The sequence below is a fragment of the Synchiropus splendidus genome, chromosome 18 (genome assembly GCF_027744825.2).
Source record: "Synchiropus splendidus isolate RoL2022-P1 chromosome 18, RoL_Sspl_1.0, whole genome shotgun sequence".
Taxonomy (NCBI): Eukaryota; Metazoa; Chordata; class Actinopteri; order Syngnathiformes; family Callionymidae; genus Synchiropus; species Synchiropus splendidus.
Window position 1 is genome coordinate 8,609,941 of NC_071351.1, and position 20,933 is coordinate 8,630,873.

Genomic DNA, 20,933 nt, shown 5'->3' on the forward strand with positions numbered 1-20,933 from the left:
TTGGATAATATTGTTGCGCTAATGCTTCACTTCAGAAATAAACATATGATAACTTATTGAGATAATTGTTGGAAAGAAATAGTGTAATTGAATGGAGCAGTGTCGTCATGTTCACTGTTGTGTTGTTTACACGCAATGCTGTTGCTACCGCTTTTCTCCAGACCTAATACTGTCTGCTCTGATGTGGCAGTGTGATTCACTGGCTCTGAAATTGATGATTTTATTCAAAACATTCAGCTAACAGTTGTTTTGTGAGGTTTATGTTTCTGAATAATGAGTCCACAGTCAAACAAGCTCCTCCATCCAAGTTGGGTGTTTAAGATTTATATGATTTACTGGGTTGATGTGTTGATAATAAAAACCTCTGACTGCTCTGTTTATGCTCAGATATCTGAGTGCATTTCATCATTTTGTCTTTGCTAATTGGGGAATGTTTACCCCCTCTGGACTGACTTGAGAGTGAAAGTGAAAAGAAGAAAAAGCCTGCAGTAATGATCTGTCTGGCACTACACTGGTTGCAGTCATAAAAGGGCTGACATTCTGCCACAAAGGGTTTTGTTTTGCTGCCACTGCAATCATGAAAAACATTTCCACTCAATATTTCAATATAATAAAGCATGGCGATTCCTTACAAGTCTGACGGTGAGATTCGTGCTGCTGTCGCTTCATATCAGCAGATACATTCGTTTTAGACGCCCAATTTCTATTATCACGGCATCCTACAACCAAGACTTGCCAACAAACACTTTGCTTTGCTCAGTGTGTGCATATAGGTCTCTGTGTTCCTCACCATCTCCCCTGAAGAGTTACAAATCTCTCTGCCACAGAGGCAATCCATCAAATACATTCCCAGCACGTGTCCTCACATCCCACAGAGAACGACCATCCCAGAAGCCTCAGATGGTCCAAACTGTTTTCATCCCAATTTTACAAACCTGCAGCCAATATTCACTTCAAAGCCAGAGACGTGATGTAAATGGTACAGATCAGTGTGTGTCGGAATTGTTCACAGGGAACAACAAGAACGTTCACCCACTTTGATCAGAGGCCTGGGGAATTCAGCAGGGAATCTATAGTCACATGGGGGAGACAGAAAAAGGGACCGCTTCAAGTCCATGGTCCATGACGATCGTTAAATTAGATACATATATCGCGGCATATAAAACACAACACTGGACGCCCTCAAATAGCAGAAAGCAGTGCAACTGCAGGCATAAAATACACGTAAAAATGTGTTCAAATTGTGGAACAGTGGGTAAATGAGAAAATAATTCAGGCAGCGTGTCCAATTGGCTCAGGTAGAAGCCATTCATTTTCAGCCATGTTTCATTTGTGTCTGTGTGATGGATGGCGAGTGGGTGTCCAGGAAGTGAGGGGGTACTCTTGGATGCTGGACGCCCTGCATGCAGAGGCGGACAGAGCAGAAGACATGGAGGTGTGAACTGCTCATTGACATAACTGGATAGAAAGATTACTAAATACAGTCTAAAATAGTGTCCATTGTCTCGACACTCAGAAAGAATTAACCTGAACAAAGTGACATGTATATTTGTAAAAGTGAAGTTCACAGTGAGAGCTGCAGGACTTGTGGTTCCAACACAAACCTCCAGCAGCTGGAGTCAGAAGCCCCACTGGATGTTCGGAGTGCAAACAAACGATTCCCACAGACTGTGTCCCATTTAGCATTGCATGAATAGCTAAAAGCTTTACATCTTAATAGCATTAGATATTTATTTTCACCCTGACGACCACAGCTCACGTTCACAAAAGGCTGTGAGACTTGAACCAAGACCCAGAAAAAACACATTTCAAAGTTGGTATGAGTTTTGTTTTTTTTTTAAGTTGGATGGTATTTGCCTTGCAGCTCGGAGGACTTTTATATACACACATGTTGGAGGCAGAAATATCCCAGAGTGTTTATTTGTGAGTGGAAGCGGCAGAACATGCTTCAGTTTACAAGCCAGGTTCGGATCTGACCAACATTGATGTTGAAATTCCTCCCATCAGCTGGAACAACTGTTTTCCCTCCGAATGAAAGTACACCAGTCGCTCTTATCAGCTCTATCTCCGTCTGCCGAAAAACCGAAACATCAGCAAGTTGCACTGAGCCTGCAGGTATGTGAGGGACTAGATGGGAGTCATTGCCCATGTGCCTATGTTTGAACATTAATCACACTCTCAGCAACATGATAATGATTCCCTTGATACCTCGCTCTGACATGAGGAGGGGGATTTACAAAAACTAGTGGAATTTCAGACAGCACGCTGACTTGAGGAGGACCCGAGAGGCAGAGATGCATTAACGCATCTATACCTGCAACTGCAGAAAACTGGCCAAACCTCACTCACATATTCAATTTTGAAGTGACTATGTTGGCAATTAAACTGCATATTATTTATTTATTAAGACAGATGATAACATCATTAAAATATATTGATTTGAAAAGTGAGTTGTTGTGTGAAGTTGCAAGATGCAGTGGGCAGTAGCTGTGTTGTATGTGACCCACGAGAGTTTTAGGGGTTGCTAGTGTGCAAAAGTTGATCCCTGACCACTGCGGAAAGCACGTAGCCATTGCCTACATTTTGGAGACACCATCATGGGTGTCCTCAGCAGTGTCCAGCCACATTTGCACTCAATTATACAGTCAAGAACATCACTCATCCACCCAAACCAACAGCTCAACCTCAACAACAATAGTGCCTTATTTATATGAGATTAAAAGCACATAATTTTACGAATGAATCAAGGTCAATATAAGGTTTAGAACACAAATATCTCACAGTAAGGAGTGAAAAGGAGAGGAGGACAAGAAAATTAATATTGCATCTGATTCAGAGAGTCTGGGGTCCCAGTGAGAGTCATAAATTGTAGAGTTCCCCAAGTGCTGACCTGCGACAGCGTTCTTCCACACTGCTTCACTTCTTCTGATTTATCACCACATCATTTCTCCAGAGCCGCAGAGGAGGGAAGGGCGAAATAAAGCAGAGGAAACATGAAAATAAGAACTATTATGGTCATGATTTTTTCTAAATGTCTGCTACTAGAACACAAATATTCCACAGAAACTGCACATCAAGAGAAGCTTGTTCAACTTTGACAGAAAAAGTGTAATTTGGTTCTCAGACAAACGTGGCAACTGTCAGATTCCACAGGGAAAAGACAGGGCGCAGAAGGTGAGGATGAAAAGAAACGAGAGCAGCTCTGAGGGACTCACAGCAGCGGCAGAGGTGATGGATGTTGTTTTGACATGAGAGCGTCCACAAGGCAGAAGGTCACAGTTTAACAGAGGGATCTTTGGCTTAAAGCACCCTGTTAAATATGATATTTCAAGTGACAGCTATAGAAATGTATAGTTTACATCACTTTAATTCACAGAGAGGTAGGAGATTACTTGGTGAATAATAGGCAAATTGTTCAATGCAACAACTGGATGCTAACTTAAAGCATATCGACTGCATAGATCACTACTGACTGGGCTAATATGGGATCTATTCTGCAAGACAAATACAATAGAAAAGATGTTTGGTACTCAGGAGCAGAATTTAAAATTAACATCTCACAAAATTTATTGTGAAATTAAGAAAACAACTGTGCAAATAACTGAAGAGGTTTTTAACTCGGCAGCCAAGCTTTGAATTTACAAATAAATGGCAATTTAAAGTAATTTGTGGCGATGAAATGAGGTGAAGCCCTGGTTCTAAAGTGTGTGGAATCACGATGACAGGACTGGATATATTTCCTTCAACACCAGTGAGCTCTCTGTCAGTCCCAAGTGTCTGTTCTGCGTCGCTCAGCACCAAATGTGTGTGTTTCCAGAGAATAAACAGGCTGATGGTTGATCATAAATAATAGGTCACTGTTGTTCCTCACGTGATAAAAGAGCAGAGCATGAAAACACATGTTCGCTCTGTGATAACCTTCATCCGTGCGACATGATAACAGGTTTGTCAGGTGATAAAGGAAGAGATCCAGGAGATAATGACAGAGCGAGGAGAAACAGATGAAACTGGATATGAGGCAAGGAGATCAACAGACGTAAACAGAAACATTAACTTAAAAATGTACTTTTATCCAAAGTTGATTTAAAGCAACACTGTTTACCTGTTTCTAACTAAAATATAGGTTTTTATTTGATTTAACAAAAATTGAAATTTAAAAATTTAAAGGCAAGCCTCATGTTTTCTAAAGACAGAAAACCATCATATGCTCTAAAACAGTTTGCAAAAGAGACCCCCATCAGCTCGCATCTAATCACAGCAGTGGCAAATGGGGGTGACCCCATCACCTCAGCACCATGGTGACCGCCTGCAGCCGTGCACTCTGGCTCTCTGGGATCCTGGGAAGGTGGAGGAATGTGGAGTTTTGTCATTGAGAAGCGGAGGGGATGCTGCGGGTGGGAGCGTGGCAACATGAGGTTGCACGGATTAAATGACAGTGGGAGTGAACGCACTAATAAGAGGGACCTACACACTTAGCATTTATCTGTATTTAGTCAATGTCTCATAGCACCACAAAATATTACTTTGCTACTTTGACTCATTCTTTTGAATTTTGTGTGAGCAGCTGACCTTCTTCAATCCACCATCCAACACGTTTACACACCAACCTAATCATTCCATACTGCCGCTTTCAATCTGAGTCTAATTCATATTGTCTTTGGGGCTTCGGGGCAGAGGAATGATATGACTCAAACGAAAGGTGCTGAGTATCCGAGTCAGAGTTGAGATACTCACTTACAGTGTGGAGCCTTTACTAAACCTTAAAAGTCAATCACTGAGCCCTTACAGGATCTGGCAGACTGCTGTAAATCACACAAGCATAACATACTTGACCCGCGGGTAAAAGTGGTGAGCAAAATACACTGGATAAGTCAAATGTCAAACAAAAGTTAAAAGCTCATACCAGCAGGATCTAAATCTAAAAACTTTTCCCTTCAGATTCTGACAACACGAGTATGATCTATTGCTCTAGTGTTGCCTTTGAGAGACATTTTCCCTAGAAACCAAACATCTGAACGTGTCCTCAATTAGAAGGAGGAGCTTAATGCTGATAAAGAAAACAGGAAAGACTGTGAATGAGTTATTTTTTCAGAGGTTCATGAGGTGGACCCATGACTAACGGTTCAATAGCTTGTTTCAAGCTGAAACACTGAAGGAGCTTGTGCAGAGGGGCCCTGGGTGCGCAGGTTGCCACATTGTCCCGGATGTATCCTCAAACTCTATTCATGTCATCCTTCATGGGTGTAATTCATTACCGCCCACTTCCACACACTCACACATGAGCGCACGCACAAACGGGTGGCTGGGAAAAAGAGGAGCACAGCTCGAACGTGCTTTTTACTTTTGTGTTTGCACAGACAGACAAGTGGGATTCTTTCAGACTCCAACTCCTGCCTTCACATGACAATAAAACAATCAAAGGTGGATAAAGTTCAAACACAAATCTTGAAATCAAATGTTTCAGACGAATTGTGCGTAGTCATAGACAGATGGATGTTTGAAAAATAACGGCCCACTGTTTTGTTTACACAGATCTTGGTAAGAAGTTTGTCAGTTTGTCTTGTGAAGATCTTTTTATCCGGTGTTTGTGTGTGTGTGTGGAGGAAGGCAACGGTGAAAGTTTGAGGAAAGAAGAAGTGGATAATGAGAAGAGCTGCCTCTTGAGAAGAACAAAAACACAGTCTTACCTTCATCTTCTCAGCACTCATGAGTCTTTCCTTATGTGCTTCTGTTGTGTTGAAGGCCCACCTCTCTAGTGGTCATCTCCCTTCCTTTTCTTCAATATCTGTCCATAATCGAAGACTTGTGTGAGCTTCCTTACCCATGACATATTTTGAGGTACATTTTTCAACTCAACAATACTTCACTCAAAGTCTGAACAAAGAAAAAAGGACAGTCCTAGAAGACAGATCTATGCCTCTTTGGACAACATTGTATTGTGGCAGCCAAAAACGTCATATTAGTCACTTGAATTCATCAACATAGCTATTAGTAACATTCGCCAGCATCAATTGCGGTGCACACCCGCCATCATCACAGTCAAGCCCTATTCAAGCACCCTTGTGCAGCCCCCTCTCAGTCACTTTTGGAGTCACTCTGTCGCCCGCAACAGTGACTCACCAGTGACCTTTAGCTGTACTACTGTTATGGTAGAAGTTGTCAGGTTACTTGCATACATTTCCATTTCATTCAAGGTTTTCTGCATGTTGTCGGATAAATAGAAACAAAAAAATGGCAAAAAAAAACAAACCCACGCCCCAAACTGCCAAAGTAATAGTGTGACCAAAACCAGCATCTACAGTACAAACGTCTCCACACCGAGCAGCAGCTTTGAACCTCACAACTGCTGCTCAGATGACCGCAAGCCACAAACAATGTGGAGCCACAAAGGGGATGAGACACAGACGAGGCGTTCAAGCGCTCACGGCGTCCAATGTGTTGTATCACTCATCCATTCATCTTCTCACAGTCTCATTTGGAGCCAAAGGTTTTGTACAAATTGCACACATGTAATCAGGCAGCAGTGCAGTGCCACTGAAATGCAGTCTTCAAACATGTTGTGTGTTCTATTTCTAGCCATATGGTCTTCAGTGAAAGTAAAATGCTACATTAAGTGGTGAGGTGGACTCATGGAACTCATCTCCAATGACCCAAAAACAAGAGTCCATCCATTACAGAGCGCACACATGCATGTCTGTTTGCACACTCGCTTTCCAATATCAAATATGGGTGAATAGGCACACACATGCATGTCTGGCATTTGAAAGATATATTTGTTTTCAGAATAAAAGCATGGTGTAAGAAAGGTAAATAATTGAGGAGACTTTCCGTGGGACTTTTTTCTTACTTTTCCATTTCACTGTGTCACGCATCACCACTCTAGAGACCATGCAAACAGAGAAAGTGACCTAAATACACACAACTATCACACACACCATAACACACAGTAACACATGGTCAGCACCTGCTTTCTACTTTCACTATTTTTCTCACCATAGCACCTCATTAGTTCGTCTGGGCCAATAAATCGGATGGTTTGGAGTCAGATGTCAATCACTGCTGACCAGCTCTGCTGCTTATTTTCACAGATAAGACGCTGACAGCATGATATTCTCAAAAAAATAAAACTGTGAATTATCATGTCGTGTGACAAGTTCCTGCTGGGACTGAGGTTTTAGAGGATTAAGAAAGATGAATGAGGAGTGCTGAAGTTTGTCAGGACTGATGTGATAAAGGAGCAGGATGAAAGTTGGAGGATTAAAAGAGAAGAAAGAAAGCAGAGGAGGTCAGACTTGCTTTCATGGCTTACTACAAACGTGAAGATCCACTACTTTACTGTTTCACTCCTACTCTAATGCGACTGGAAGAGTGCCAGCCATCGAGTTATTCCCAATTCCCAATGAATGCAACTGGGACATAAAAAACCTGGCAGCAGCGGCCTTGAAGTTGATCCACGTTGCTAATATAGAGAACATTGAACACATTATTATGATACAGGCAACAGGCTGAAGAGTACATTTTAATAAGCAATGTCATCCCTGGGTTGGCAGGAAGTGAACATCCAGATGATAATAATAAAAACTTGACACATCATGGGCTCAGCACTGACGGACAACCTAACTGTCCGAAACAAAGGGAACCTTCAGAATGGGGCTTTAAGAAATCATAAGTTTACCATGCCAAAGTTAGGCCTGATGTAGATTCCACACAGGCACCCCGTCTCCAGACTCAAAGGAGTGTGTCTACCTGTGAATATGTGTGCTTCAAACAGCATTTGAACAGTGTACAGTACAACAGGAGCCGATTCTGAGATGGTGATTGACAGTGAAAGTCAGCGACAGCCATCCCAGGGGAGACCTGTTCCTGCACGGCTGGTCGCCATTGAGGCACTTCACTTCTCATCTGTCAGTAGAAATTAGAGGTGAGAACGTTGAATCTCGTCTAAGGTGACCTGCATTCTTGGGGAACAGGCGCACACAACCGTCTTGTGTTACAGCAGCGCCACGCTAAAATAGTCATTCTTTTTTTCCCATCCAGCAAAAGTCAAACAAGATACACCATCCATTAGATATCTTCATGTCAGCTATTTTTCGCAAAGCATGAGCAGATAAGAATAGATTCTTATCTGACAAAAGGTTCTGCGAGCAAGCCTCCTCTTGTACACAGCTTCACTGTGAACCATGAGAAAACAGAGCAGGTGAAAAGAGGTGTGTTTGACACATCAAGATCCAACATTAAAAATCAAATTTTGGAACCAAACTTTCACACTTCGGACAGTATCTACACGCGTGTGTGTGTTCCAGGTCAGCTATAAATGAGTTTTGATTGTTTAAATGTTTCCAGTACAGGAATTTAACCTCTGCACTCCAGCGAAAGTGTTTGTCATCAATCAGCAAGAAACTGGACACATTCTTTCAATCATACAGTCGCAAACATGCTAATAAGTCCATGTGGGAATATGCAGCCTCAGTTATGAACGCTGCCATGATGATTCATGAACACATGATTCATGGGCATTTCTCCAGAGGCCCAGCTGCTCACCTCTGACCTCTGCAGTGGCAGAAAGAAGTTGAGCTCTGCCTCACAGGGACCACACTTGTACAGTTGTCCACATGAGCTTGTCCTTCTCCTCAGCTGTTCCTTCGATCGCTCATAAATCTGCACCTACACTTCCCTTACCTTCCCAGCCTTCTGACAAACAAACTCATCTCCACGAGTGAAACAGTGTTATTTGGATTGGTGCAAAAACTTAAGGGGTCACTGGATTAGTTCTTAAAGGTGTGTGGAAAGTAAAGCGGTTAATAAAAGGGTGAGCAGCAGAGAGTTGAGGTAACAGCTGGAACCATTTTTGGGTAATTAGAAATCTCTTCCTCATGCTTCCTCACCTCACCAGTTTCTTCCGCCACTTGGCTCGCTCACGTCCTGACATCTCTGGCAGACCTGAAAGACCAGACACTGGATAAATAAATCTTTGTAATTACACAGGTATTCCTAAAATAAACCTTCTTCTAATATGCAATTTAAGAAAAATAAAAGGTTTAATTACACATTAGCAACAATTAACAATGACCAATAAAAACATTTGTGTCCTGTTGAAAAGAAATAAATTATTCCAATGGGCTAATGTCCAAATAGGAAGCTCCCAATTTATATTTCACTAGTTCATAATGATTCTGCTCTCAGTGTCAAACTGTTGCACGCTAATGCTCTCATTTGCTATTCTGCCGTAATAACACAGTTTAGCACGGAAACTTTACTGTGTACTTGTGTGTAGATGATGGATGAGTGTTTGCATGTGTGTATGCCAGTTGTCAGTGAGCAAGCTTTCAAACGTGTGTGCTTGCACATGCCAGATGCCGGGAATTGAAGAGGACTAAAAGCAGATGTTTCTGTTTTTCTGAGTTAGATGTATTTTTCACACATTTGCAGACAATGGCAAATGATGTAAAAAAACAAACCTCTGAATATATATATTTTTTATACTTAGTAGTGTAATTAATTCAAGAAATCATCATGTTAAAATGATTCAAAAAATGCACATAATTCGGAACAAATCATCAGTGGCTGCTATTTAACATTTTAAATAAAACATTTATTAATGTGTGTCGACGTTTCAGGGGTGTTGCAGCGGTAAAACGCTGCAGTAGTAAAACGATTGTTGTCTTTCTGTGGTACTACAGTGACTGGGTTCTGTTTAGTATCCAACCTCCATCTTGTTTGTTGAGTTTGAAAGAAAAATAAACATAAGCGGATTCCACAAACATCGGTTAGTTCCAGACATCCATATGAAACAATGTACACATCTACACATGTGCAGGAAATGAACTTTTTTTTTCTCCAACTCAACACGAACCCGCCAGCCACAAATCTGTACACATCACATGTAATGCACATAAATAAAGAGAGCTGACACAGAAGTCTCCTTCTCGTCTCCTCTGTTCTTCAAATCCACATGTAAGACCAATTTTCTGTAATAATTTCCAGAAAGGAGAATGCGTATACGTGGAGATAAAAGAGTTGTAAATGTGTGCATGTTTCAGGAATAAAATAAACACGCCTAGCGCCACTTCAAAGGTTTCATCTGGTTTGTCCTTTTGAGGTCCTAAATACCTCATAATGACAGCAAAGAAGTGGCGAATTCAGATTTATCTTTATAGATGTGATCAGATAATATTTGAGAGACGGGTCAAAGGGTAAAGGTTTAAGGCAGCACTATTTAGAATTCAGAACTATTTGAATATGTGGCAGAAATCTCAGTGTGTGTGTGACCTTTGACCCCGCCCTACCTGTGTTCACCTCAGATGTACAGCTCTGTTTTGTCTGAACTAGTGACCTTTGACATGCGATTTAGGTCAAGGGCTGCAACACAAGCACTGAAGAGTCATATGTGTGGTCAGACGATCCATCAAAGAAGAGCCACCATCAGAGAGAAATCCTTGTTTGGTTAGAGTGCCTTTGGTTAGCCTTGAGGCGTCTCGTTCAGAGGTTTCAATCAATGATAACACTGTTACGTTTTCTTTTGTTTTGTGTTTTTTTTTTTATTTTAATGCTGACGTAGAGCCATCACAGTACTGCAAAGCTCGTCGTAAACTGTTGTCTCCGCTGCCCTCTAGTGGATCATAAAGTCAACGCGCTTGAACGTTCGAGCATGCGCGTTTAAGATCGAGGCGAGGACAAATCCGGTAGTGCAACGTCATCTGACAACAACACGGCTGCGGAGGCGGCTGTTGTATTTTTATAAAGATGGTTTACGTGTCAAATGGTAAGTGTTTGTGTTTAACTTGTGGCCTAACATAAGTGAATAAAGTGACCGTCAATATTTGTGTACAATTTGAGACAAAATCGGCAGCTCATAGATGTAGAATTATGTTTGCTACATGTAGCCAGCTAGCATGTTGGCCTCCTGACTCGTTCTGTTTGATAAGCAACAACCGTCCTCTGGCCTTTTAGAGATCGATTTTCTGTTTTGTAGTCACGGAGTTTAACCATCGCTTATGTGCATTTTTTGAGTTATATCAATCTTTAAATGTAGTCGTTAACTCACATTCTTTTGTCGGTTTCCAGGTCAGGTTCTAGACAGCAGGGCACAGTCACCATGGAGACTGTCCCTGCTGGTGGATCTCTTTTGGGGAGCAGTGGAGTTCTTTGGCTTGTTGTAAGTCATTTATCAATATTGCTATTCTCGTCATCATCGTAGTAAAACAGTGCATCTTAATGGCATAATATTGATAAATTTGCAGTGGGTTTTTCTAAGAAAAATATATAGATCAACACCAACACTGGTCGCCAGGATAATGTATGGTGTCTGTCTAATACCATGGTTGTTTTGCAGCTTTAAATCGATTATCGACCCTGATCTGACAAAGGATGGACGCAGTAGTTCCACGCGTTTCTCAGATGGCAGAGGGTAAGTCTCACTCATATTCCCTAAACACAACCATGTGTTGATGAAGATTCAGCAAGACATGGATCAGCTTGTCTCTTTATAAGTGTCACCAAGAACTAGCAACCGTATAAGATAAGAGAAAGTCTGTATTTGCAGTCCCCCAGGTCCACCTGGTGGTCGGAGAAGGATTGGCAGAATAAACCACGGAGGAGGCCCAAGTGCTCCCCCAATGGGTGGAGGAGGATGAGGAAGGTAAGGAGGTCATTTTATCTGATTCATATCAAGTTGCCATTGAAGTGTCCAGGTTTTCACAAGCAATTGAGATTAGTTCCTGTTATTGTGACAAAGCATTTTCATTTTTCTTTCAGGTAAACGCCTGCACAATAGTGTAGGCGTGGGGGACGGGCACTGTACCAGGCCACAGAGAACCTGAGGCAGGAAGACAGTGTTGAAGCCCCCCCTCCTGACAAGCTGCCACTGCAATACGCAGTTTTGTGAAGCTTCTCTGGGAATTCCTACACGTAGGGGCCAGAGAATCCGAAAAGGCAGCCCACCTCCACAACATATCGCATTCTTCAGATGTTTATACAGTTCATTAAAACATTAGTTTCTATTCTGCTGTTTCCCTATCTTAATATCTTAAATAAAAGTTTATGCTGTTAAATGTGGACCCGACGATTTCATCTGTGTTTCTGCTATTACAACTGAAATCCACTTAAAATCCAGAGTGAAATTTAATTACAAGTGTTCATGAACTCTTGCACGGACATTCATATTTACAAAAATCTGTTGACAAGCTGAAGCCATTTCCAGACATTTTTTTCTTGAGCGACACACTTAGCTGTGAAGTAAGTTTCTCCAGCTGTTATCTTGTTATGTGACAGTGGCAGCCTTCACCAGACGAACGCTGCCCTTTCCCGCAGCATGCGCACACCAAAGCGCTGCCACTCTCTCAGGTGAATCCACATTTCTTGAGTTGTGTCCAAACAGGCAAGAACAGCTCCGCCTTTCCATGAAATCAGCCGTGGGTCCATGTCCTGAAGCACATTAATGACATTTATTTAACTTCAATTCTCTTGAATCATTGGTCTTTAAAGACACCATGTAGAACACCTTTGGCCTGGTGATGACCTCCACATTGTCCACCAGCCGCCGGAAGGATGGAGGCATCTTGTTGATGATGCGGTGCAAGAGGAACTCCTGAGCTCCAGGAAACATGAGTCCTCCTCCCACCACTAGGATGGAGCTGTACATCTTCCGTTTGGTCTCATCTGAAGCTGATGGCAAGGTAGCTTAGGTTCAGTCACATCTTCCAGGTATAAATATGGGATCTGTTAAAGTAGCTTGACCTACCACAACAGTCGATGCTGTGCAGGACGGCTTTATCCAGGCCCAGCGCTTTGCTCTCAAACTGGCTCATGATGGCGGTTTTCCGGGAGAGATGAGCGGACAGAGGCTCCTCAACCTCTCCTACTACCCCCATCTCTCCTTGTACAGCTCCCAGCTCCACCTCCCCCTGTGCTCCTCCCAGACCACCGCTCCCTCTTGGCAGGTCCGACGGCTCCCCAATGCCTCCCTGACCAGTTATGTCGCTATCGAAAGCTCCTCCGGGTCTCAGAAGAGACTTGCGTTCAGAAGAGGATTTGGAGGACTTCAGGAGAATATGATTGGGCAAAATTAGACCGGACTATGCTGGTTTAACCACACAAGGAGTTACTTGCAGTTTTACGTTCACTGTCCTGGTTTTCTTTCAAGTCAGTTTGGCACATGAGAGAGAATATTGATAACAAATTTTGGAATGATTTTCTTTTTATAGATGAACATTTTACGCATGACTTTAAATGCCATTTACAATAACAACTGGTTGAGCCTCACATGAAAACCCAGCAGCAATGTCTTACATGTTTACATAGACACTTTCATCACTGTAGCATACCTGATCTTGTTTGCTCTGCGTGGCCAGCAGGTAGTGTTCATCATGTGGATCTTCCGAGTCACCTTGAGACCGGTACTGCAAGGTCGTCATTTTCTGACCAACAATGCCAAAAGTAGTCGGGTAGAAAAGAGCCATGGGCGCCTGTTATAATCGTGTAATAAAATAGCTTATTATGATAAGGTTAAAAAACAAACGATGACTTTATTTTAGTTGAAGTATATTTGAAGCAAAACGCCAAACTACCTGTAACTTCTCATCTCCAAGTCGAATCTGATAAAGAAGGGCTGGGGCTTCTGGGAACCTTGTCTGAAATTCATGGTCTTGTAGTCCAGATATGTCCTGAAACAGTCCACAGGAATGACAAAAAAGTTTGGGGTTTATGTCTTAGACTTACAAATTAAAAGCTTCACTATATACTTGGTTCAGGTGGCAAAGTGTCTCTTTGATATGTTGCAGTAGCTGACAGTCTAATCTGTTGGCCAGCTGACACTCTCTGTAGGGGAATCCAGCTTTCTGGAGCAGCCAGAAGAAAATCCGAGTCACATCTGAGCCTCCATAAGCCAAAGACAATCTTTGAAGTGAGAAGAACAAACACTGTTACATTAGTATTAAACAGATCCAAAAGAATATTTGTTTTTTCTATTGACCTTGAGTTCCTGTGGGAAACCCCATCCTCAACACAACACAGACTGGTTTTTTGGTCTCCCACATCCACAACACAGGCGCTGCTCAAGCCACTGCCAAACGTAGCGCACACAGACTCTTGGTGCACAATAATTGCTACACACAAAAACATATCAACAGTGAACACATGATTCAGCTCAAACAGTCTTTCATCACAAACGTGTCATACCTGAGAATCCCACATTCAGCAGCAACATGTTGACCATTTCCTTGACATGCTGTCGGTTGTAGATGTCCGGAACCAAAAGTATGCATCTGTAATACTACACAGAGCAAAGGAAGCAAGTAATAATTAGTTAGATGTTTTTACAGTCTGTGATCATAACAAGGGCTATTTTACCTTTAAGTCTTTGAGAGGAATCTCCAAATTCTTCTGGATGACATGACACCAGATTGTCTCGAGGTCAGCCAGGACAGCTGTTAATGAACCTCCTGGACCAGAGTGAACGTTGAGCTGACCTCTGACTACAGGCCAGTGGATGTTGTAACTGTCAGATGGATTCACATACAGCGCCTGCATCACAGAAGACTTTAACATTAACATACTCAGCTTTGATATCTGACAGGCCTCTTTGACCATGGCACAATACAATAGCGACATCAAAACTCCATAAACAATGAAAAGACCATGTTTGGGTCATCTTGAATATCTGGTACGGATAAGTCACTTATCTGGATGTGGGGTTCAAAATAGGATATTTTTCAACTTCAGCACTTACCTCTTCACCCACCAAATGAGGTGGGTGGTGAGTTGTGTTGGTCCATTTGATTCTGGAGCTGCTGTCAAGCACTGCAGGACGGATCTGGCAGTTGTATGATCGAGCCTGTGGACACACACAAGCTTGAGTTGCATGACTGAACATACTTCCCCAGTGGTGGGAACTGAACCAGCACCAAGGAGAAGGAGACTTGAACTCCAAACTCACCTGCTCTGCAGACACTGGTGTCCTCCTGATTCCATTTGACATCTTTTTGGACCAAATTGCCTGGTCCACCATTTTAAGACCATTCTGTCTTTGCTCGTTACTCTCTGGTTTCTAAAAGAAAATAGCACCAAGGGTAAAAACATAGAAAAGGACAATTTAAGAACATTGCTAAGTGACGCACATTAAGACCATCTCTTGACAGCCAGGCATCCTCATATGTGGGTTGTCCACTTTGCTTGTGCCTGCGAGCAATAACATGTGGGACTGTGACTGGAACGTTGTCGGTGGCTCGGCCAATGCGAAGAGTTCTCGAGCCAGGATGGATGACAATGATAAAATTGCTCTGTATTTGCTGTGCAAGAAAAAAAGTAAGAAAACACTTTCAATACATATAGAAGTTAAGCGTAAAAATGATGACACGTTTACACAGAAAGGTCACATCACAAAGACAGTTTCACTGAGAAGATAGGTATGTATGCGCCAAATCTCATACGCGTACTCTGAAGGCAACAGGCAAGTGTTAACTTATTGCTACAGTTTGATAATTCGAGACGTTCGCGTCACACACGTGTAACAAATGAATTCAAAGGCAACCGGTGAGCATCTCGCCGACCTCCTGTGGCGGCTCCGGGATGACTGGAGGGGCGATGGGTCTCTTTACTCCGCGCTGCTGCTCCTTTTCTTTCTCTTTCTCTCGCTCCTTTTCTTTCTCCCGCCCATTCTCCTGTTCCTTTTCTGCCTGAGTCATGACTTGCGTCGTAAAAGTCGCGCTTGGGTGAAAACTTTTCACGCTAAATCATTTTTCAATGCTAAGTTACAAGCAACCGCGGTGTTTGGTCACGTGGTAATTAATGTATCTTCTTCTATTTTCTGGCAAGATGCTTTGATGCGACACTGACATCTGCTGGCCACAATGTAGAACACAGAAAATTGGGAGTAATACCACAGAAGTCATACTTAACATTTAAAGCTTGTAATAGTTGGGTTTTTGTTTTCATTTGATAAACGATTGATGATGATTTGATTGATTGATGATTTTAAAAAGTATTTCGCGCCCAATTTTCGATTTTATACCCCAGGAGATTGCTATAGAAATGGCATATATTTTTAGCCACAGTCTGGTACAGAGTTGGGTTTCATGCATTTTGTGCACGACTGCTGTTGTGTGTTGGCAACAGCTCAAATATGCCTGTCAAAATAGCAACTATCTCTCCCTCTGCCTTGACCTCGCAAGAGTGAGGGAAATATATAGATATTTGTTTGCTTCATCTGCTGCATTTTGCGATTCTATAAAAAGCCCCAATCACGTTTGAAGCAAACAGATTACTGACCACAAGTGCTATACCCTGTAAAGGTGAAGAAATTGGCAAATAAAACTGACTTGACACATGAATTGCCAAGAAAATTTGATCAATATCAGATTATCACTGAGCATGCAACCTGACCACATAACAAAACTGTTCATAGCTCACACATCCAGCAACAAAACAACTAAAGATGTAATATAACAGTGTTGCAAAAAATGTTATCCAAGCGCGCTTGACCAACTTAAGCCCCGCCCCCGACAGCACTGTGCTCGGGTTTGCTCGTCTTCAGTTCGGGTTCACGTCGGCTCCTGCACGAAAAACGGTGAGAGTCGTTCGCTTCTGCGCTTCTCTATTATACGTGTCAAAGAAGCTGATGTTTGTGTTTGATGGAGAAATGCATTTTGCATCGAGAGGAAGCGTGTGAAACTTGCTAATATGGGTCAACTCCCCTGGTCAAACTTGCAGCATTGGTCATTCATAAGTGGGAGTAAACAAACGTAGTGGACAGCTAAAAGTACTTAAAAAAACATCTTTGAAATCTGGATGTCTCTTTTTTCCGATCATTGTCTTGAAAACGCGTAGGTCTGTAATTGTCTCCAGAAATGAAATGGGTCAGACAGTGTCAGGACCAGACTGATAAGCAAGCTAACGGTTGCGAAATGAGCAATAACGTCGTAAACATGCGCCTTTGGGGTTAAATGCGGAGCAAATAAAAACGTTGGAACCTTTAACGCCTCTCTTTGTGTCATAAAAGTAACTTATTGCTGGATTTAAGTCTGGGCTTCTTTGATAAGAAGGTGCTGGCTTCACTATTTTTGCAACTTCTTACTTCAGTTGAAAATAATTTGGGGTAAAAAGAATAGAGGGGGAAGAGAGGGGGCGAGTGGAGGACAGTTGCATTGGTAAAAATGGGATTGATGAGATGGTGAAATCTACTGAAGGGAAGATGAGTGTGCAAAACTTTCTGACTTTTTTTCCGGTGTTGTTGTTGATGTTTATTTCTTATATACAACTCTTATGTTTCAGGAGCAATAAACGTTGAAGGAAAAACACGAACCTCTCCAGACCAGGATGTTGTCTTCAGCCATGTTGGGCCTCAAAGGAGCTCGGCAAGTTCTAAATAGAACTCAAGGAAGATGTTTGGGTCTTCGCGTCCTGGATATGTCCCGGTGCTTCAGTGCCACCACAGCTCAAAGGACGTCCAGCCAGAAAACGCCATCCTATAGTTACGTGATCGTGGGCGCGGGATCGGCAGGGTGCGTCCTCGCGAACCGCCTCACTGAGGACGCCCAGGAGTCTGTGCTGCTGCTGGAGGCCGGACCCAAAGACTTGCTGCTTGGGAGCGTCAGACTCTCGTGGAAGATCCACATGCCGGCAGCATTGACCTACAACCTCTGTGATGACAAGTACGATTCCACGTTTTAGAAAAATGCCATAGAGCTATTACGATTCTCATAGTGACCCAACAACCCTTTTACTCCTGCAGGTACAACTGGTACTACCACACGTTGCCTCAAGCCCACATGGACAATCGAGTACTGTACTGGCCAAGGGGGCGTGTGTGGGGGGGGTCTTCATCCCTCAATGCCATGGTTTACATCCGTGGACACGCTGAGGACTACAACCGCTGGCAGAGGGAGGGAGCTGAGGGCTGGGACTATGATCACTGCCTGCCTTATTTTAGGAAAGCTCAGAGCCACGAGCTGGGAGGAGACAGGTAGCCACTCAACTGAAGCTTTTTACGCTACTTATCCGATCAAATTATGGCTCATAATTGTGAGCATTATTGGTTTATTATTGACACACATTGTTCTTCATAGGTACCGTGGCAACAGCGGGCCTCTCCGAGTGTCGAGAGGGAAAACGAATCATCCGCTTCACAAAGCTTTTATTGAGGCGGGGCAGCAGGCTGGTTACCCTTTCACGGATGACATGAACGGATACCAGCAGGAGGGACTGGGCTGGATGGACATGACCATCCATAAAGGTAAAGAAGTCCTCGTTTGTTTTCTCAATCATCTCACTTACTTTATTAAATTGTCTTCAGGAAAGAGGTGGAGCGCGGCAAGTGCTTATCTCAGACCGGCGCTGAACCGACCCAACTTGAAGACAGAGGTTCGCTGCTTGACCACGAAGGTTCTCTTTGATGGAAACCGTGCTGTTGGAGTGGAGTACATGCAGAAAGGAGAGAAAAAGAGGGTGAGAAATTCACAGCATAGGCATCTTTCAGTCTGTTTCCTCATGACACTAAAAACTAAGATGAATTTTGGTGCGTAATTATGTTGCAGGTGTTCGCAGACAAAGAGGTGATCTTAAGCGGAGGAGCCATCAACTCTCCTCAGCTACTCATGTTGTCCGGAGTTGGAAATGCAGATGATATGAAACAGCATAATATCCCAGTAGTTCAGCACTTACCAGGCACGTCTCAGATGTTACTCACCTTAGACATGGTGCTGATGATGCAGTGGTCACTCACCAATATTGTGCTGCAGGTGTCGGCAGTAACCTGCAGGACCATCTGGAGCTGTACGTCCAGCAGCAGTGCACGCAGCCCATCACACTCTACAAGGCCCAGAAACCCTTTCACATGGTGAAGATCGGCCTGGAGTGGCTCAGTGTGTTTACTGGTACAGCTCCACATTCGTCATTTATTTCTTGATCGACAGGCACAATGCAGAAATGTCTAATTTGACGCACAATGTCTTTATCTTTTTAAGGCTATGGAGCAACAGCCCACTTAGAGAGTGGAGGGTTCATCCGCAGCCGACCACACGTCCCACATCCCGACATCCAGTTCCACTTCCTGCCATCCCAAGTCATTGACCACGGACGAGTGGCCTCCAAAATAGAAGCATATCAGGTCAGTGTCTCCTCTTCTTGCTAAACATTGAGGCTATAAGGGTCTTGTTGTTTTGTCTGAGGGCAACATGTTTGCAGGTTCATGTCGGGCCAATGAGAAGCACAAGCATCGGTTGGTTGAAGCTGAAAAGTGCCAACCCGATGGATCACCCTATCCTGCAGCCGAACTACCTTTCCACAGGTCAGAGGGTCCCAGACAGTTTTAAAATTTAAGTGTCATTAATCCTCTCAGCCAAAAGTAATAGAGTCTTAACTTACTTTCAGAGCGGGATGTCCAGGAGTTCAGGGACTGTGTCAAACTCTCCAGAGAGATTTTCACTCAGAAGGCGTTTGACCCATTCAGAGGTCCTGAGGTCCAACCGGGTCCTGAGATCAAATCTGACGCTGACATTGACGCGTTTGTCCGCCGCAAAGCCGACAGCGCGTACCATCCATCCTGCACATGCAAGATGGGCTCGCCGTCCGACCCGATGGCGGTCGTGGACTCGAGAACGCGTGTGCTTGGCTTGGAGAGGCTACGAGTGGTCGACGCCTCGATCATGCCCAGCATTGTGAGCGGAAACTTGAACGCTCCGACCATCATGATGGCGGAGAAGGCAGCAGATATGATCAGAGGTCGTCCTCCACTTGTGGACGCGGATGTCCCTGTGTACCAGCCACCAACACTGGAAACTCAGAGATGAAAATTACGGTAACGGTGTCTCCTGAATCTTAAACATCACATGATTTAATAGTATTGGTGAAGTGTCCTCACGTGATCATGGTTACATCTCAAGGTGAACACTACACAAGGTAACCAAAAGTTTACAGGATTTAATTTGGTGGACCAGTGTGTGGAAGAGTGCGTGTTTTTTCCTTTTTTTTTATGTTCGATGTCATCAGTTGTATTCATTTAAAAACAATTAGCCTTGATTTAAAAACGTAAATAATCGCACACATAGTATAAAAGTAGTGTTAAAGGGTCCACAAAATATAGAAATTGAATTTAAAATAACCAAAAAGATTCAATTTATAAGTAAATAACTGTCAATGGCCATGGTCAATAATAGCCTGCTGTCCATCTTATGTTCAAATGACGGCGCCTAGTGGCAGGTTTCAAGATTGCCACATATTTCCTGCAGTTGCGAATCTTTCCTTTTCAATATCCTACTTGAACCTAGAACTTTCTACAGTGTATGGAGGTGTATTCATAAACCGCTAATATACAATGCATTTTAATACACAGACTTTATATTTTTGAAAAGTGTAGAAAAGACATCAACTTTATAATGAGTGTTTTAATTCATAATATACATTCACTTACTTTTATCGGTTGAGAAAATCATGAAGTCTTATTTAGCTTTGCACTACAAGGGCACAACCTTTATTTGGGAAAGGAAGATTCACAGCCTCCTTCCTGACGCAAGTCGTTGGTTGTGTTTGTATCTGAGCTTGTTGCTGTGATAATTGTTTACAATAGATGCAGATTTGGTGCCGCGGTTGAATGTTCCATGACATATTAATAAAGGGAAATATTCATAAATGTTATTCTTGTTTACTAATCGCTTACACTACAGAGTACTTGTGACTTAAGTTCATTTTTTGTTTGTTTGTTTCTGTTTGCTGAAGATGTTAGTAGTTCAGAAAAATAATGTTTTCTGGATAACTTTTCTCAAAATTATTTAATGCATTTCAAATTGGAACTAATGCCTGGTGCTACGAAGAAATAAAACTGTGAATTTCATATTTGTTGTCCTGTTATTCTTTATTTATGTAAACCAGTTACAGAATTTATTGTGCTGTATCTGTTGAGCTGCATATTCAGGAGGCTTCAGTGAAGCCGTGATCGTGCCATA

The 20,933-nt window shown here is 42.8% G+C and overlaps 4 protein-coding genes across 10 annotated transcripts in view; 2 read left to right on the plus strand and 2 right to left on the minus strand.

Annotated features, from left to right (window-relative positions):
• Window positions 1-8,904, minus strand: part of sema3bl (sema domain, immunoglobulin domain (Ig), short basic domain, secreted, (semaphorin) 3bl) — a 60,141-nt gene extending 51,237 nt beyond the window's left edge. Inside the window, exon 1 of one of the 2 annotated variants that reach the window (XM_053848218.1) lies at window positions 8,886-8,904. The gene's annotated coding sequence lies outside the window, so the exon portion shown is untranslated. Of the gene's footprint in view, window positions 1-5,687; window positions 5,783-8,885 lie in introns of those variants that run through there. The other variant, XM_053848217.1, reaches the window with a different exon arrangement.
• Window positions 1-15,786, minus strand: part of actr8 (actin related protein 8) — a 41,862-nt gene extending 26,076 nt beyond the window's left edge. Inside the window, exons 1-15 of one of the 3 annotated variants that reach the window (XR_008412871.1) lie at window positions 15,546-15,786; window positions 15,114-15,284; window positions 14,933-15,043; window positions 14,726-14,830; window positions 14,347-14,520; window positions 14,176-14,269; window positions 13,970-14,102; window positions 13,740-13,893; window positions 13,566-13,661; window positions 13,323-13,463; window positions 12,740-13,037; window positions 12,500-12,663; window positions 12,224-12,423; window positions 8,886-8,940; window positions 5,688-5,785 (exon numbers count right to left, since the gene is read on the minus strand). Coding sequence is in view for 2 of the 3 variants with exons in the window: in XM_053848221.1 (XP_053704196.1) it covers window positions 12,280-12,423; window positions 12,500-12,663; window positions 12,740-13,037; window positions 13,323-13,463; window positions 13,566-13,661; window positions 13,740-13,893; window positions 13,970-14,102; window positions 14,176-14,269; window positions 14,347-14,520; window positions 14,726-14,830; window positions 14,933-15,043; window positions 15,114-15,284; window positions 15,546-15,680 (1,920 nt within the window). In the remaining variant the exon portion in view is untranslated. Of the gene's footprint in view, window positions 1-5,687; window positions 5,786-8,885; window positions 8,941-8,976; window positions 12,424-12,499; window positions 12,664-12,739; window positions 13,038-13,322; window positions 13,464-13,565; window positions 13,662-13,739; window positions 13,894-13,969; window positions 14,103-14,175; window positions 14,270-14,346; window positions 14,521-14,725; window positions 14,831-14,932; window positions 15,044-15,113; window positions 15,285-15,545 lie in introns of those variants that run through there. The other 2 variants (XM_053848222.1, XM_053848221.1) reach the window with 2 other exon arrangements.
• On the plus strand, window positions 10,647-11,642 carry selenok (selenoprotein K). 2 transcript variants are annotated; one of them, XM_053848229.1, is made up of 4 exons: window positions 10,647-10,762; window positions 11,065-11,155; window positions 11,333-11,407; window positions 11,543-11,642. In XM_053848229.1, exons 1-4 carry the CDS (start codon window positions 10,744-10,746, stop codon window positions 11,640-11,642), a joined length of 285 nt encoding a protein of 94 aa, XP_053704204.1. In that variant the 5' UTR covers window positions 10,647-10,743. The 2 variants fall into 2 exon arrangements, with proteins under 2 accessions (XP_053704204.1, XP_053704205.1); XM_053848230.1 differs by having other exon boundaries at window positions 11,543-11,633.
• On the plus strand, window positions 15,184-20,798 carry chdh (choline dehydrogenase). Of its 3 annotated transcripts, none has more exons than XM_053848225.1 (10): window positions 15,184-15,300; window positions 17,266-17,645; window positions 17,726-17,956; window positions 18,060-18,226; window positions 18,287-18,438; window positions 18,528-18,657; window positions 18,732-18,866; window positions 18,957-19,099; window positions 19,177-19,279; window positions 19,363-20,798. In XM_053848225.1, the coding sequence occupies exons 2-10, from the start codon at window positions 17,311-17,313 to the stop codon at window positions 19,779-19,781; spliced, it is 1,815 nt and encodes a 604-aa protein (XP_053704200.1). In that variant the 5' UTR covers window positions 15,184-15,300; window positions 17,266-17,310; the 3' UTR covers window positions 19,782-20,798. The 3 variants fall into 3 exon arrangements, with proteins under 3 accessions (XP_053704200.1, XP_053704201.1, XP_053704199.1); XM_053848226.1 differs by lacking the exon at window positions 15,184-15,300 and adding an exon at window positions 15,439-15,528; XM_053848224.1 differs by lacking the exon at window positions 15,184-15,300 and adding an exon at window positions 16,418-16,561 and having other exon boundaries at window positions 19,363-20,797.
• The last annotated feature ends 135 nt before the right edge of the window (window positions 20,799-20,933 follow it).